Source organism: Aquarana catesbeiana, linkage group LG03 (genome assembly GCF_042186555.1).
Source record: "Aquarana catesbeiana isolate 2022-GZ linkage group LG03, ASM4218655v1, whole genome shotgun sequence".
Taxonomy (NCBI): Eukaryota; Metazoa; Chordata; class Amphibia; order Anura; family Ranidae; genus Aquarana; species Aquarana catesbeiana.
This window is the reverse complement of record NC_133326.1, coordinates 737,179,346-737,198,037: the sequence shown is the minus strand read 5'-3', so window position 1 is coordinate 737,198,037 and position 18,692 is coordinate 737,179,346. Positions and strand designations below refer to the sequence as shown.

General features: G+C 46.9%; 1 protein-coding gene across 1 annotated transcript in view; it reads right to left on the bottom strand.

Annotated features, from left to right (window-relative positions):
- The window catches only part of LOC141133854 (NACHT, LRR and PYD domains-containing protein 3-like), a 162,596-nt gene that overhangs the window by 30,412 nt on the left and 113,492 nt on the right, over positions 1-18,692 (bottom strand). Inside the window, exons 5-6 of the mRNA XM_073623437.1 lie at positions 15,075-16,821; positions 12,800-12,991 (exon numbers count right to left, since the gene is read on the bottom strand). Coding sequence (XP_073479538.1) covers positions 12,800-12,991; positions 15,075-16,821 — 1,939 coding nt within the window. The remainder of the gene's footprint in view (positions 1-12,799; positions 12,992-15,074; positions 16,822-18,692) is intronic.

Here is an 18,692-nt window from a genome sequence, read left to right as displayed (position 1 = left end):
TGGTCACAGACACTGATGAATTAGAAGTACTGTGCCACATGAGTGTGATAATCTGTTTTTCAATGGAATTATTTTTTTTGTGGGGGGGGGGCTGTTTGCAGGGGGGGCCCCATACAACATTTTGCTATGGGGCCCTGTGATTTCTAGTTACGCCCCTGGTCCCAGGCAACCTCCGGCTCTAAAATGCAGAGCTCCCTGGGGGTTTCTAAGAACACCTGTGTGGCATTTGTCACCGTTGCTAGGGGAGATAGCACATCTTTAACCACATTCATAGCAATGTGTTTACCTCTACTGAGCTGCACTAGCTCATTAGCAACTGGACCATCAACTTTAGCCAACTCAATATTAGCAGTTTTACCCATAACGTTGTCACATTCAAGTTTACCACTTGCCTCCCCACTGGACAGGGCACTGCAGCGAGGCAAGTCCTTTTCCACACAGACAGTGGATCTCCCATTTGGGGTCACCTCCACTCCAGTGTGCACAGTCACATACTCAGTCCCTTCTATGCATTTACCAGCACCAGTGTTACCCATCACTGTAACAGAAGTTGGCATGTTCACTTGAGTACGTGGTCTATCCTTTGTTGCATTTTCACTGGCCAACTCTCCCTGGTGGCCATGGGATGAAATTGCAGCAGCCATTTCTGACTCCATAGCACCCCCTGCAGGCACAACAGGTACTTCCTCACTGTTGCCAGAGGTGACTGTAAACATTGTTAAACAGGAACCTGGGCTTGCAGAAAGAGACTTTTGACCAGTATCACTATCACCAGCCATGTTCCACAACCTGGGACATGAAAAGATTCCATGCCCCAGTTGACCACATTCCAGGCATGGTACATTTCTGCACACATCTTTAGTGGGACGCTGCTCCACATCTCCAATGTAGCTCCTCCTTCCGGTTAACACTCGATCTCTCGTTGCTAAGGGAGATGACACTCTTCCAGCTGTAGTTTGCTGACTCTCCCAAACGCAGCGACTTTGCGCTCCGTGAAGCATTCTTGCTTTCAACTTGCCACGTTCCTCTGTTGGCAATACGTTTCTCACGTTGTGGTCCGCAGCCTTGACATTACCACTGTTGCTACGGGAAACCACATACTTCAACTTCCGGTCAGCCTGTTGGTCACTCCTGGCTTTCAAATCAGGCTTCCCAAACATTGTTGCAGACCTTTGTCTGGCCATGTAAACTTGTATTGGAGACTGAGACAAAGGGCACTTGGAGACAACATGACCCCACTCTCTGCACCACAAACAGCACTCTTGCTTTAGAGCCTTAACAGGGCTTCCCCAATTGCATCCTCTTTCAAACTTAGGGCTCTGCACATTGATAGCTGGCCTGCTTGCACCAGCGTTGTCAGGGGCAACATCATGCACTTTCCCTTTAACTGGAGTTGGTGAAGCAAAAAACAGTCTGCAATACTCGCCAGCAGGCTCAAACCCTTGCTTCATCTTCACAGTCACTATACAAAACACTTTTGCGCAGTCCAGCAACAAAATGGAGCACGGTTACTTTAAAGCACGTTGTTTTCCTCTTCATGCAAGCTTTCCTCACCTGCACACACAGATTGTGCCGTCTCATGCACACAAATACAGTTTATATAAAACAGATGAACTCACTTTTCTCAGGGATCTCCAGTTCTGCCCGCATTCGAACACCACTTGTGAGGTTTGGGGGTTGTTTAGCTCAAGTGTAGCACCCGCTAGCGAGAACAGTCCACACAGATGATTCCGTTTCAGGGCTTTTTGGCCCACTTTTATTAAAGAAAATCAAACAAGGTTCCAGCAAAAGTTGTTTCCCTCGCAGGGGGTTTTACCGCCAGCAACAAATAAAAGGATATTCAGCCTCCTGGCTTACACATGCAGCATTGCAAACAAAAATACCGAGCCACCTGGCTCTCTTCAGCAAAAGACGCCCCACTGCTCAGGCTCCCACATGGAGCTCTCCTGACTACTGTCAGCGACCTCAGACTCAGGTCTCTGGCTTTTACCTTACAGCCTGCACTCTCTGGGTACTTCAGTGCATACCTGCACTCTCTGGGTACTTCAGTGCACACCTGCACTCTCTGGGTACTTCAGTGCACACCTGCACTCTCTGGGTACTTCAGTGCACACCTGCACTCTCTGGGTACTTCAGTGCACACCGGCACTCTCTGGGTACTTCAGTGCACACCGGCACTCTCTGGGTACTTCAGTGCACACCGGCACTCTCTGGGTACTTCAGTGCACACCGGCTCTCTCTGGGTACTTCAGTGCACACCGGCACTCTCTGGGTACTTCAGTGCACACCGGCACTCTCTGGGTACTTCAGTGCACACCGGCACTCTCTGGGTACTTCAGTGCACACCAGCACTCTCTGGGTACTTCAGGGCACACCGGCACTCTCTGGGTACTTCAGGGCACACCGGCACTCTTTGGGTACTTCAGTGCACACCGGCACTCTCTGGGTACTTCAGTGCACACCGGCACTCTCTGGGTACTTCAGTGCACACCGGCACTCTCTGGGTACTTCAGTGCACACCGGCACTCTCTGGGTACTTCAGTGCACACCGGCACTCTCTGGGTACTTCAGTGCACACCGGCACTCTCTGGGTTCTTCAGTGCACACCTGCACTCTCTGGGTTCTTCAGTACACACCTGCACTCTCTGGGTTCTTCAGTACACACCTGCACTCTCTGGGTTCTTCAGTACACACCTGCACTCTCTGGGTTCTTCAGTACACACCTGCACTCTCTGGGTTCTTCAGTACTAGGGATGAGCTTCGAGTTCGAGTCAAACTCATGTTCGACTCGAACATTGGCTGTTCGCAAGTTCGCCGAACAGCGAACAATTTGGGGTGTTCGCGGCAAATTCGAATGCCGCGGAACACCCTTTAAAAGTCTATGGGAGAAATCAAAAGTGCTAATTTTAAAGGCTTATATGCAAGTTATTGTCATAAAAAGTGTTTGGGGACCTGGGTCCTGCCCCAGGGGACATGGATCAATGCAAAAAAAGTTTTAAAAACGGCCGTTTTTTCAGGAGCAGTGATTTTAATAATGCTTAAAGTCAAACAATAAAAGTGTAATATCCCTTTAAATTTCATAGCTGGGGGGTGTCTATAGTATGCCTGTAAAGGGGCGCATGTTTCCCGTGTTTAGAACAGTCTGACAGCAAAATGACATTTAGAAGGAAAAAAACATTTAAAACTACCCGCGGCTATTGCATTGCCGACAATACACACAGAAGTTCATTGATAAAAACGGCATGGGAATTCCCCACAGGGAAACCCCGAACCAAAATTAAAAAAAAAAAAAAATGATGTGGGAGTCCCCCTAAATTCCATACCAGGCCCTTCAGGTCTTGTATGGTTATTAAGGGGAACCCCGGCCAAAATTAAAAAAAAAAAAATGACGTGGGGTTCCCCCCTAAATTCCATACCAGACCTGATTTTTAGGGGAACCCAGCGCCAAAAAAAGAAAAAAAAAAAAACGGCGTGGGGTCCCCCCAAAAATCCATACCAGACCCTTATCCGAGCACGCAACCTGGCAGGCCGCAGGAAAAGTGGGGGGGACGAGAGTGCGGCCCCCCCTCCTGAACCGTACCAGGCCACATGCCCTCAACATTGGGAGGGTGCTTTGGGGTAGCCCCCCAAAACACCTTGTCCCCATGTTGATGAGGACAAGGGCCTCCTCCCCATAACCCTGGCCGGTGGTTGAGGGGGTCTGCGGGCAGGGGGCTTATCGGAATCTGGAAGCCCCCTTTAACAAGGGGACCCCAGATCCTGCCCCCCCTGTGTGAAATGGTAAGGGGGTACTTACCCCTACCATTTCACTAAAAAAAGTGTCAAAAATGTTAAAAATGACAAGAGACAGTTTTTGACAATTCCTTTATTTAAATGCTTCTTCTTTCTTCCTTCTTCTTCTTCTTCTGGTTCTTCTGGCTCTTCTGGTTCTTCCTCCGGCGTTCTCGTCCAGCATCTCCTCCGCGGCATCTTCTATCTTCTTCTCCTCGGGCCGCTCCGCACCCATGGCATTGGGGGAGGCTCCCGCTCTTCTCTTCATCTTCTTCTTCATCCTCTTCTCTTCTTCCTTCTTCTCTTTTTCATTTTCTTCTCCGGGCTGCTCCGCATCCATACTGGCATGGAGGGAGGCTCCCGCTGTGTGACGTCGTCTCCTCATCTGACGGTTCTTAAATAACGGGGGGGCAGGGCCACCCGGTGACCCCGCCCCCTCTGACGCACGGGACATGACGGGACTTCCCTGTGGCATTCCCCGTGACGTCACAGGGAAGTCCCGTCAAGTCACCGTGCATCAGTGAGGGCGGGGTGACCAGGTGGCCCCGCCCCCATTATTTAAGAACCGTCAGATGAGGAGACGCCGTCACACAGCGGGAGCCTCCCTCCATGCCAGCATGGATGCGGAGCGGCCCGGAGAAGAAAATGAAGAAGAGAAGAAGGAAGAAGAGAAGAGGATGAAGAAGAAGATGAAGAGAAGAGCGGGAGCCTCCCCCCAATGCCATGGGTGCGGAGCGGCCCGAGGAGAAGAAGGTAGAAGACGCCGCGGAGGAGATGCTGGACGAGAACGCCGGGGGAAGAACCAGAAGAGCCAGAAGAACCAGAAGATGAAGGAAGATAGAAGAAAGAAGAAGCATTTAAATAAAGGAATTGTCAAAAACTGTCTCTTGTCATTTTTAACATTTTTGACACTTTTTTAGTGAAATGGTAGGGGTAAGTACCCCCTTACCATTTCACACAGGGGGGGCCGGGATCTGGGGGTCCACTTGTTAAAGGGGGCTTCCAGATTCCGATAAGCCCCCTGCCCGCAGACCCCCACAACCACCAGCCAGGGTTGTGGGGATGAGGCCCTTGTCCTCATCAATATGGGGATAAGGTGTTTTGGGGGGCTACCCCAAAGCACCTTCCCAATATTGAGGGCATGTGGCCTGGTACGGTTCAGGAGGGGGGCTGCACTCTCGTCCCCCCCTCTTTCCCTGCGGCCTGCCAGGTTGCGTGCTCGGATAAGGGTCTGGTATGGATTTTTGGGGGGACCCCACGCCGTTTTTTTTTTTTTTTTGGCGCGGGGTTCCCCTTAAAATCCATACCACACCTGAAGGGTCGGGTATGGAATTTAGGGGGAACCCCACGTCATTTTTTAAAAAAAATTTTGGCCGGGGTTCCCCTTAATATCCATACCAGACCTGAAGGGCCTGGTATGGAATTTAGGGGGACTCCCACATCATTTTTTTTTTAAATTTTGGTTCGGGGTTTCCCTGTGGGGAATTCCCATGCCGTTTTTATCAATGAACTTTTATGTGTATTATCGGCAATGCAATAGCCGCGGGTAGTTTTAAATGTTTTTTTTTTCTTTTGAAATGTAATTTTGCTGTCAGACTGTTCTAAACACAGGAACCATGCGCCCCTTTACAGGCATACTATAGACACCCCCAGGTACGACATTTAAAGGGATATTACTCTTTTATTGTTTGACTTTAAGCATTATTAAAATCACTGCTCCTGAAAAAACGGCCGTTTTTAAAACTTTTTTTTGCATTGATCCATGTCCCCTGGGGCAGGATCCGGGTCCCCAAACACTTTTTATGACAATAACTTGCATATTAGCCTTTAAAATTAGCACTTTTGATTATTCATGTTCGTGTCCCATAGACTTTAACGGTGTTCGCGTGTTCGAGCGAACTTTTTTCCTGTTCGCATATTCTGGTGCGAACCGAACAGAGGGGTGTTCGGCTCATGCCTATTCAGTACACACCGGCACTCTCTGGGTACTTCAGCGCACACCGGCACTCTCTGGGTACTTCAGCGCACACCGGCACTCTCTGGGTACTTCAGCGCACACCGGCACTCTCTGGGTACTTCAGCGCACACCGGCACTCTCTGGGTACTTCAGCGCACACCGGCACTCTCTGGGTACTTCAGCGCACACCGGCACTCTCTGGGTACTTCAGCGCACACCGGCACTCTCTGGGTACTTCAGCGCACACCTGCACTCTCTGGGTACTTCAGCGCACACCTGCACTCTCTGGGTACTTCAGCGCACACCTGCACTCTCTGGGTACTTCAGCGCACACCTGCACTCTCTGGGTACTTCTGCGCACACCTGCACTCTCTGGGTACTTCAGCGCACACCTGCACTCTCTGGGTACTTCAGCGCACACCTGCACTCTCTGGATACTTCAGCGCACACCTGCACTCTCTGGGTACTTCAGCGCACACCTGCACTCTCTGGATACTTCAGCGCACACCTGCACTCTCTGGATACTTCAGCGCACACCTGCACTCTCTGGATACTTCAGTGCACACCTGCACTCTCTGGATACTTCAGCGCACACCGGCACTCTCTGGATACTTCAGCGCACACCTGCACTCTCTGGATACTTCAGCGCACACCGGCACTCTCTGGGTACTTCAGCGCACACTGGCACTCTCTGGTTACTTCAGCGCACACCGGCACTCTCTGGGTACTTCAGTGCACACCGGCACTCTCTGGGTACACCTGCACTCTCTGGGTACTTCAGTGCACATCTGCACTCTCTGGATACTTCAGTGCACACCTGCACTCTCTGGGTACTTCAGCGCACACCGGCACTCTCTGGGTACTTCAGCGCACACCGGCACTCTCTGGTTACTTCAGCGCACACCGGCACTCTCTGGGTACTTCAGTGCACACCGGCACTCTCTGGGTACTTCAGTGCACACCGGCACTCTCTGGGTACTTCTGTGCACACCTGCACTCTCTGGGTACTTCAGTGCACATCTGCACTCTCTGGGTACTTCAGTGCACACCTGCACTCTCTGGGTACTTCAGCGCACACCGGCACTCTCTGGTTACTTCAGCGCACACCGGCACTCTCTGGGTACTTCAGTGCACACCTGCACTCTCTGGGTACTTCAGTGCACACCTGCACTCTCTGGATACTTCAGTGCACACCTGCACTCTCTGGATACTTCAGTGCACACTGGCACTCTCTGGGTACTTCCTTGCAAGCCTGGACTCCTGGAGACCTCCTGTCTCTCTGGGTGGAGCCCAAAATCATGGTCCTGACTCTGCTATCAGGCCCACACACACCTGAACAATCAGTGTTCCAGTGAGTCCCAAAACCTGGACCCAGGACTGGGGATTTCATCCCACTGATCTCTAAGAAATCCCCAGGCTCCAGATCCCAAAATGGATTTTAGTAAACAATGAGGAATCTGAAAAGCCAGTTTCCTCCCAAATAAGAAAATAAACTGGAGCCCCTCAACCTGCCTGGTTGAGAATCCTGCATCCAAACACTGGTGGGTACCACACTACACAATATATATATATATATACACACACAGTCAGTCTGCATTTAGTGTAGACTAGATATTCAGTCAGTGTAGGCAGTGTATTTGATGTGTGTGTATAATATATATATATATATATATGTAGCAATAACTCTCGGTGGAGCTGCTGGTTTAAGCGGGCTTGTTACCTTCACTCTCGATACCTCTGTTTCACTGGCACCGGGTCTAGGGTTCCGTTGAGTTTACCTCTGGATGATACAAGCACCAAACACTTGAGTATGTTTTCAATGCTTTAATGAACCAATTAATCAGGGAAGTAGCAGGAAAGAGGCAGGAGGAAAGCTGCAGGGAAGCTCAAATACCTTTCTTTAGGTTTCTTTAGAATGTCCTTTAGGATTAAACACTGTAGTTGAATGCGCTCCCCTTATGGGACACAATCTTTGCCGCCTGGATAGGCCTCTCTCACTTGTCTAGCAGCCAGTACGTAGCATGAACAAAAGTCTCTGCCACAGACTTGTTTGGAATAAAACCCGTATGATCCTCTGCCACAGGATGTATTGGTTTGTGATGAATGTCAGACACAGTACTTGAACCTTTAAGTCATGTGATATTTCAGTTTTTCTTTTTTAATAAACCTGCAAAAATGTCAACAATTCTGTTTCTCTGTCAATATGAGGGTGCTGTGTGTACAATATGGGGTGCTGTGTGTACAATATGGGGTGCTGTGTGTACAATATGAGGTGCTGTGTGTACAATATGAGGTGCTGTGTGTACAATATGGGGTGCTGTGTGTACAATATGGGGGGCTGTGTGTACAATATGGGGTGCTGTGTGTACAATATGGGGGCTGTGTGTATAATATGGGGTGCTGTGTGTACAATATGAGGTGCTGTGTGTACAATATGGGGGGGCTGTGTGTACAATATGAGGTGCTGTGTGTACAATATGGGGGTCTGTGTGTACAATATGGGGTGCTGTGTGTACAATATGAGGTGCTGTGTGTACAATATGGGGTGTTGTGTGTACAATATGGGGTGCTGTGTGTACAATATGGGGTGTTGTGTGTACATTAATGAGGAAAAAAATTAACAAATAATTTTAGCAAATGGCTGCAATATAACAAAGAGTGAAAAACTTAAGGGGGTCTAAATACTAAAATTTAAGTGGGTCTAAATACTAAATACTAAAATTTAAGGGGGTCTAAATACTAAATACTTTCCATCCCCACTGTATGTCAAAAGAGGAGGTTCAGCAGCTTAGAAGTAGCGGGAGTGTTAAGATTAACAGGGATGTTGAAGTCACCAAGAATGATTGTTGGAATTTCAGAAGAGAGAAAAAATCATTAAAATCACTGCTCCTGAAAAAACGGCCGTTTTAAAAACTTGATCCATGTCCCCTGGGGCAGGACCCGGGTCCCCAAACACTTTTTATGGCAATAACTTGCATATTAGCCTTTAAAATTAGCAGTTTTTATTTTCACATTTGTGTCTCATAGACTTTAATGGTGTTCGCACAAATGTTTTGTCTGTTCGCAAGTTCTGGTGCGAACCGAACTGGAGGTGCTCATCTCTAGTCAAGGGTACTAAAATCCACTGTTTTCACCTGAATTCTGGGTTGGCCAATGAATGGGGGGGTACGGGCGCTGCAGAAGTGGTGGGCTTCCAATCAGGATTAGCAAATGCATCAGTAACGGCACTATGGGCTCTACAGGCCTGTGTTCAAACTCTTGGTGGCTGCAGGGCACTACTTGTGCTAGCCACCGCACCAGCTTGAACTGCACTTATGGGACTCGCCACATCACCAAGTGTTACTGCAGTGCTGGTTTGTCTATGACCAGGATGTACTAGACCTCTGGTGCTTGCCAGTCCACCAGAAGGATGAGCGACACTAGTACGGGTTCTCTGCTCCATATAAGAACCATGCGGTTGTTGCACCTCAGCAACAGAAGAACGGGGTCGGGTATGCCTGACCTTAGCAGGGACCACTACTCCGTCATCAGAGCTATCGGTCAGGGTGCTCTCTACCAGTTTGTATACTGAGCCTGAATCTGACAGTGAGGTCTCTTTAATGCTGTACCTCTGTTTGGTATTTTTGGCCACTAAATTTATAGGTACAGCTAGTGAGACTCACAGGTAAAAGAGCACCTGGTTGTCACCGACTGCTTCAATCGCTACAAATAAAAATGAACTGTTAGTGGTAGCAGGGATCAGGTGTGACTCTGCTAATGCTGCAGTTTTGTGTGCTATGTTTTATAAGTGACAGTGATCTATTGATACTGCACTTGGGTGGGCTGGGCTGGGAGGAGGGGCTAAACACAGGTGCTGGCAGGTGTCTGGGCTGAATCTGCTAATGTCGTGCTTTTGTGAACACTATACTATTGGGGAAGCTAATATAGTTGTGATCATATTAAAGATATTGATCCGTTCAGATACTATACTAGCAATGCAGCTATATAGTGTGTATTAGTGTACCTGGCACTAATCTGACACTGTCTGGGATTGACGCTGACCCTAACTGACACTAAAACCCAACTGATGTCACCGATGACACTAATACGGTGATCAGAAAAGAGATCTGTACACTATACTAGTGACACTGTGACAGGGAGTGAAAGGGTTAACTGGGGGGCGATCAGGGGGTTAAATGTGTACCTACATGTCCTGGTGTCAGTGTAGTGTTGGTGTACTCACAGTAGATGTCTTCTCCTCGATCGCTGGAAACTAAAAGGGCTCCACGAAGGGAGATGACATCACTTCCTCTGCCTGTGTTTACATTACACAGACAGAGGACAGTCTGCCATTCACCAGAACCGATCAGCAGGTCCAGACCAGAAATCATTGACCTGAGCCTGTAGACTGATCGGTTCTGAAATCAATCCAATCATTGTGGGGACGGAGGAGGGATGCGCCCCCCTACCCACGCATGTGACTGATGTACAATGATGGCGATTCATGCAGGAGAGCCAACCTGCTGCAGTACAACTGTGGCGGCTGGTCAGGAACCGGTTAATGTACTTTCTGTATTCTCTGTATGAAGGTAAAAGATCTTCTGCATGCAGCTCCCCCATCCCCCAATACTTACCTGAGCCTGATCTCCATCCAGCAATGTGCACAAGAGCAGAGGCTCTCTTGGCTCTCTCCCTCCTCATTGGCTCAGACACAGCAGGGGGAGCCATTGGCGGAGGAAGACTTGGGACTTTTTATGGCAGACAAGGACTCATAAAGGGGATGGGAGTTAGGGATGTTCATCATTTCTTCTAGTGATGGGGGAGGGGTAACTTTCCAGGATTTATAACTCCTATCCTGCAGAAGGGAGACAATGACAGATGATATTTCTGGAGTATGAGTTGTATTGGTTATGGGACGGCCTTTTGTACAGAAGTGAGAACTGTCTGAGGTCTTTGTCTTCAGAGGAATGGATCGTGTTTTCTGTCTTTATTATGGTCAGGACAAAACATTCCATTCATAGATTTGTAAATATGAAATATTCTATATAAATAATTTGCATTTTCATTTTCAGCCAGCAGGTGGAGCTGAAATCTCTTTTCCACATGTTTACCTGCCTGTCCTTCCCAGATCACTGTACAATCCATGTTATTTACAGAGCTCAGTAGCTCAAAATGTAATTTCCCTTCATAACTGAATGACTCAGAGGAGGGGGAGGGGAGGGGGGAGCAGATTGCTGAAACCCACCGGAGGGACCTCACTGGATATTGTGTGAAAATTGAGGATGAATTGATCCGTGGTGTCTGTAGCTACAGCGGTCAGTGAGGTCTCGGTCACACGTGTGTCAGTACCATGTGATTATGTGACATTTATTCAGCATTTCTAAAGCCTGATAACCGCCTTCCATGCCTGCCATGAATATTACAATGGCGGCACACAGTGCTGGTCACACAGGAGCGGTAGCGTTGTGTCGTGTTATAAATGAAGCCGCATGTCGCTGTCATGAGACATCCACGCTTGTCAGTCGCCTCCATTCATTTCATGGTGATGTCCAATAATCGCTGGGCATTGGAGGACAGACAGCGGAGGCTCCGGTATCCCAGAATGCACTGGGAAATAATAGAGAAGTAGGACAGAGCAGCTCCGGTCACTTCTGGTTGTACAGAACAGCCGTGTGGTAACTCCAATAGCTTCTGTGTGCCGGCAAAATCACCAACCAGCCGGCAATACTGACAGTGCCAGGCAAGAAATGTGTCACTGCACAGCCAAAAACCTCTTATAATTATATATACTAATCAGCTGAACACAGAAGGATTCATCCACAAAATCCAACACCAAATACATAGAAAGAGAACTGTGCAGCACTACAAGTGAGACTCCCTAAACCTAAAAATAGGATTTGTATTTCAAATGTTTAAACAATCCACACGTGTTTCAGCAAAATTATACAGGAATATTACAATGTTAGAAAAAACAATATAAGTAAGATATTGTCAAAGTGCTCAATATTGCAGCATGATGAGTGAGACCACCCAAACTTTAGCATACTATGTACATGTAAAAAACCTACTTTGTGGTCGGCCACTTATGATTGGTGATGTGCAGTGACATCTCCCTTACAGGATAGATATAAAGATAGCTGTGCAGCACTAGAAGTGAGACTCCCTAAACCTAAAAGTGTTAATGTTTACACATTTTAAACAAACAACACAAATATACATGATGAAGCCCCACCTAGGGAGAAACGTGTAAGGTGGAGACGTCATCACGCCTGTCAGATACACTAGGAGAGCCGCTGCTATACTGTTATGAAGGAGAGGAGGGTCGCCGGCCGCTCTGTGCATTCTTACATGGATATATTGTGATTCTATGTGAGGATATATTACATGTTATTATTAATAAACTATTAATGACCCGAGTATCCCAGCTATTGTGACACATACAAATAAAACAGATCTGGTAACAAGTCACCAAGCGGGTATTATCCTCAGACCGGGAAATCTGTCCTCCAGGGGGCAGGAGAGCGATAGTGAGTAGGATGACATGGCGGCTGGTTTTCATTTTATAGAATTATTGTAATATATCCGAAATCCACATATCAGAGGAGAATATTTCCTCTACATCACTTCCTCTTTAGGCTCCTCCCACTAGAAGAGTAACCCCTCCCCCGGGCATTTCTCCAGCATTCTTCTAGTGTTTTCAGAGCTTCATAAACACAAAGAAGACACATCATAAATGTCATAGAAGTGTTACTGAGCATTGCTTCCTTCTACATAATCATCAGACGTGTGAGCGAGTCCTAAGGGGGTCTAATCCATCCTAATTCCTGCTTGTTAGGAATATGGATGGTCATTCCATATGTACATAGCCTGGTCACTGTTCTACTATAAGGGGAACCCCAAATCCCATGGATGAGATTACAAAGAGAAAGATTCCCTCAGAGAGAGGAGAAGACATGAGAAGAGGACAGGTGATGGAAGATTCTACATGGGTGAGGATGGAGGACACCCAGAGATAGAAGGAAACCCTGAGAGACGGGAACAATCACAAGACGTCACATTTCCCCATCACTGCAGATCACACATTTCTCTTACTCTAATTCCTGAATTTTACTCTCCGGGTTCATCAGAAAGGAAAGAGAATCACACTTCATTTTATATCCTGAAGAGGAGATCAGAAAGGAAAGAGAATCACACTTCATTTCATCTTCTGAAGAGGAGGAATCCTCTTCTTCTGCGTTGTCCTTTCCCCGACAATCTTTACTGGTAATAGTACATTGCCAAAATCTAAAAGCCAATAATGAGATAATAATTAGCACCAAGAATGTATGACCTCTGACACCAAGAATAACAATGTAACACCCAACATTTCCCTTCCACATGGCTGCCTTCCCTCTGGCTCTACAGTCTCATACTGGACCTGATGAGGACTTCTCATTGGTGGCTATGAGTGGTCTTTGAAGTCACACTCCAGACAAAACCTAAAGGAGGCCCCTGATATCTATACGGGGTCTCCGGCCTTCCTACACAGGGGTCTCCATTCAGCTTCTGGAAAATCCTGGAACACCACTTTGGTTCCAGATATAAAATGCAGTCCAGACATTCCCATCTCCGCCCACTTCTGCAGACAATTGGCCCCTCCAATGTTGGGATGATGATGTCACACCCCTGGCATTATTTCCCTCCCCCAGATCTCTGAACACAAAGCTTTCCCTCCAAATGTTCTGTGTGATAAATGGTATAATTGGGGGGCAGGGAAAGGGTTAATCCGATGTAAATGATGTGATTGGTAGAAGGTGATATGTGGGAACCACCATTTAGCTCTGGTTCACACAGCACAACATGAAAGTCGCAGCGACTTCCAGCTTGACTTTGCTCTACAACTTCCCGGTGACCAGGTGTGACTTCAAAGTGACTTTACTGAGAAGCATTCCTATGTGACTTTGATGATCCGTGTTTATAGCGTGTTTTATCACATGACAAAACATGCGTCTGATAACCGTGATTGGGGCGTCATTAACAATCAGGCTGCATTTACATCTCCATGATTCTGAATGCACATCAACCGCACAGAAATTGTGTGCTTTGCCGCACGTTTCAGAAATGCGCTGCGACCATGCATCACGCTTGTACTGCAAAAATGGCGAGGCGAGCACGATGCATGTTTCCAAAACGTGTGGCAAAGCATGCATTTTCCTGCAGGTTGTCATGTGTTCAGAAACGTTCAGACGACAAGGAATGGTATCGCAAGTGCAGCGTGTGTTGTCACACATCTTCAAAATGCACAGCAAAGCAAAGCATGCGTTTTCTTGCAGGTTGCCGTCAGTTGTAAATACATTACAACATTATTATTTGTATACATTTCCAACTGCACAGCAACCTGCAAGAAAATCCATGCTTTGCTGTGCGTTTCATAAATGTGCGACAATGTGTGTCACACTTGTGTTATTATTCATTTGCATCAGCACATTTTTGAATGCATGGCAGACGGCAAGAATACATGCGCTTTGCTGTATGTTTTAAAAACGCACAGCAAGGAGCATTGCTTTTGTGTTACCATTCATTTACATCTGCACATGTGTGGCGTGCGTTGCTGTGCATTTTTTAGACGTATGAAAAAGCGCACATTTTCTGTGTGGGTCGCCTCGTATTCAGAAACACGCAGATATGAATGTCGGCTAATTGTTAATGACACCCCAATCACAGTTATCAGACGCATGTTTTGCTGCCAAGATGCATGACAATCCATGACTGAGAAGATTCTTGATCTACTTTGGGGTGTTTGTTGCATGTAGGGCAGAACATTCCAGTGAATGGGCTCCCTATACACAATGTGTGCTTACACATGAAAAATACACAAATAATGGAAGTGGGAATGTGCGTTTCCGCTACGCTCAGGTGTGACTGGGATGTGTTGGGAGGAAGATTTTAGGCAGCAAGAATGACCAGGGAGGAGAGGTGAGGGGTAAAGAAGCCTCAGAAGTCGCAGCAAAGTCTTAAAGATTCAGACAAATGTACGACTTTCTGGTGATTTTACATTGAAGTTTATGGGAGTCGTGCAGCACAAGAATCGCACAAAAGTAGTGCAGGAAGTATTTTCTTTTGTTGCAGTGACTCAAATCGCAGCAATTAAGACAACACCCAATAAAATCTTTGTGTTTTCACCTGACCTGCGACTTTACATGTCATCAGAATGTCGCTGGAAAATTGCTGTAGTGTGAACCAGGGCTTAGGGCTGAGGAAAGTGTGAGTTCCCAGGACTTCTAACAAGTGTGGTAGATGGAGAACATGTCTGATAATCACCGTTATACTGTATGCAGGTTCCTGCCCATTCTCTGAATTCAGTTAGGATATCCTCACACTCACTTACCTGACCTTCTGACTCCTGTGTAGGAATGGAGATAGAAGTTTCTGGATCTCTGGACCCACAGTGAGCCATGAAAAATGTAAAGACTGAAAATTTTCTCTCTTCAAAGTCTTCAAGCAATAGTTCAACTGCTTGTAATAATTCCTCTTCATCCACAAGTGATCAGTATGTGAGCTACACAGCTCCAAATCTTTACAACCCGACATGACTCTCCTAATGAAGTCCTCATCCTGAGTCTCATACAGACAGAAGATGGTCTGAGTATGCAAAGTCCGATTGATGCCCTTCATGATCCTGTCTATCATTGCAGGTTCGTTGCCCTTCATGGCCCATTCTATGATTGCAGGTTTGGCTCGGAGTGAGATGGTGATTCCTGTGCTCTCTGAGAATGTCTTCACCGGATTTTCATTTAAGAGACCAAACAGGAATTGTACAGATAATACTAAATGTGAGTAATCTGATCTGAAGTCATCGAGTGGTTTCCCTTCACAGATCTCCGGGAGGAAAGTACCTTCCATAGACCCAGACCCATCATCCATCCCATAATAGAGAGCAGCAAGGAACTCCTGTACACTCAGGTGGATGAAGCTGTAGCAGGTTTGGTTTCGGACGTCCCAATGAAATATGTTCTCATTCAGAAATACAGACTCCACCTCATCCAGAGAAAGTCCATGTCTTTCTAGATCTTTCTTCTCAAATAAGATTTGTCGGTTCAGAACTCCCTGATTGGCCAGAGCACACAGCTTCTTCAGACAGGTTTGTTTCCTGGGTACAGACTGCTCCTTCTTGCTGTGATGGGTTAGTAAAACCTCCAGGTAGAGAAGGTAAATTGAAGTCATTGTATGACACTGAATTGAATCCAAATCTTTTCTTATTTCTTGTTTCATTACAGTGCAGACAATCCAGCATGTGATGGGGACGGCACACATGGTGTACACAACGTCATTGTCTTTTATTATACTGAGAACCTTGTCTGCATCTTCTTTATTTCCAAAGAATTTATGGACATATTCCTCTCGATCGTCCCTTGTAAATCCCTGGATTTCCACATTGCGAGAATCATCGATGAATGTGTTAAGTTTCTCCATGGCCAGTGACCTTGTGGTGATGATCAGAGAAGATTGTGGGAGAACCTGTCTCCTGAGCAAGCTTTGCAGAATTATTTCTTTGTGGGTTTTCATAGAAATGTCAGGACAACCCTCAGATTTCTCCTCCAGAGTCCACCTCAGTTCATCAAACCCATCAACTATGGTGAGAAGTTTTCTCTGACTTCCAGGATCCTCCAGAATAGACACCAGGTCATCTGAACTCAGTCTGCAGGTTCTGGATAAAAGTCCCACAAGACTTATGTTTCCAGGGATGGTGTTAATTTCTCTACAGCTCAGATAAAACACAAAATCAAACTTGTCTTTGTAGAGATCCCCAGAGGCCCAGTCCAGCATGATCTTCTTGGAGGTCATTGTTTTTCCAATCCCAGCAGCTCCTTGTAACACCACAATCTCAGGGGTGAACCCATATTCATCAGCGTCAAAGAGGGCCTGGATTGTGGTTGGGGATCTTTTCTCCATGATCTGTAGATGTCTTCTGCCAAAACTCTTTATTTCTTCTTCTTTTCCCTCTTTATTCTGGGGTCCGTTTATCATCAATAACTTGGTGAATCTTTTCTGTAGATGAACAGCCTCCCCCATACGGGAATTATATTCTTTAATCCTCTGGAACTTCTCAGACTCTCTGTGTTCCTTACTGATGTCTTTATGAGAGAAAAGAGAATATTTTATTCCTCATACACACATGAAATAGTATTTATAATACAGAGTTGGGAATATTGTATTCTAACCATAAACCCGAAGACAAGAACCCTAAAAGAAGAATTCCCATTAAATACTGTGGAAGCATCCAAACTATGGACACACCATCCAGACTATAGGCATAAATAGGAAAAAGGTTGGGACTTTGTGTGAGGCCTAGGACCGTTATGTCACAATTGCCTCCATCCCTATCAAAACAAAAAAAGAGAAGAAGTTGGGACTTTGCATGAAGCATGTGGATTTGGAGGCAAAAATGAGCTATATGAGTCTGATAATGTTGAATTTATTAAATATTACACAGTAAAATGCATCAAAAGCAGTGGTTCATATTGCATCATCCATCATGATTGATTGATTCATACATTAACATATTACACATAAACGATGATGTTCAAGTAAATTGGGTAAAACAGTATATACAGAATAAATTACAAAACTGCATGAGTATTGAATTTATGGCATCTGAAGTGCGACACGTTTCGTGGCTATCTTGCCACTCATCAGAAGCTGATGTAAGTTGGATGTCTATAAAACGAAAGTATTGTACCAAACAATGTCAGGCTTGTATATAAAAAGTAAAAGGAATATGCTTGAATCAACCCCCTATACTTATAGGTGAGGTGATGGAAAGAGCGTGGCAGTGGTTGTGTGGGCAGCTGTGGACAGGATCTGGCACAGGAGCTGATGCGGCACAACATGCGGCAAAGCAGGGAAATGAGAAACATGAATGTGAACTAAGTGGATAATCCTCACCATAGGTTCGATGGTGACACGTGTACAAAGACTCTTGTACCATCTAGGGCTGGGCGTGAAAGACAAAAACAAAAGCAAAAAAATGTTGGTGTTAGGGAGGTGATAAACACTGTGTTGGAACAGTGAAGGGATAGATGGCCAGTGAGAAGTGAAAAAAAAGTGTGGTAGGGATGTGACAGGAATGTGTGATAGTGAGACCGTGTTGGAAGCATAGGCGTGCCCACGGGGTGTGCCGGGTGTGCCTGGGCACACCCTAATCCCCCGAGCAGTGTTTAGTCCCATGCCACCTGTATCCTGAGATCTGCCTGGGCTGATGTGTAATGTGTACCCCGCACTGCCTGTGAGGCAGTATAACATTGCCGATATTGGGGCTCGTAATATCTGCTTAGTGTGACACTGTCCTGAGGAGCTGTCAGAATTCATGTATGATGTCGGGGTGGGCGGGACCAAGCAGGTATCGAATACCAGCCAATGGGATGGGTCTGGCGGGGCCATTATGTGTATGTAGCCCCACCTTATTTTCTCAAGCTTCTCAATTATTGGCTGATGTTCAATAGCTGCTCGGTCCTGCTCAGATGTCACACAGGCACAGCGGGCAGAGTGAAGCCGCCTCCCCCTCTAGTGTTTGTGTGTACACAGGGGGAGGGGACCTGCTGTGCCTGTGCCACGCTGATCTGAGGTATTGAATGGGATGGGGGGAGGGGGGTCTGTCTGTGCTGAAGGGGGAGTTTGTGCTAAATGGGGGGGCTCCATCTGTGCTGAAGGGGGGGTGTGCTCAATGGGGGGCTCCATCTGTGCTGAAGGGGGGGTGCTCAATGGGGGAGTCCATCTGTGCTGAAGGGGGGGTGTGCTCAATGGGAAAGTCCATCTGTGCTGAAGGGGGGTGTGCTCAATGGGGGAGTCCATCTGTGCTGAAGGGGGGTGTGCTCAATGGGGGAGTCCATCTGTGCTGAAGGGGGGTGTGCTCAATGGGGGAGTCCATCTGTGCTGAAGGGGGGTGTGCTCAATGGGGGAGTCCATCTGTGCTGAAGGGGGGTGTGCTTAATGGGGGAGTCCATCT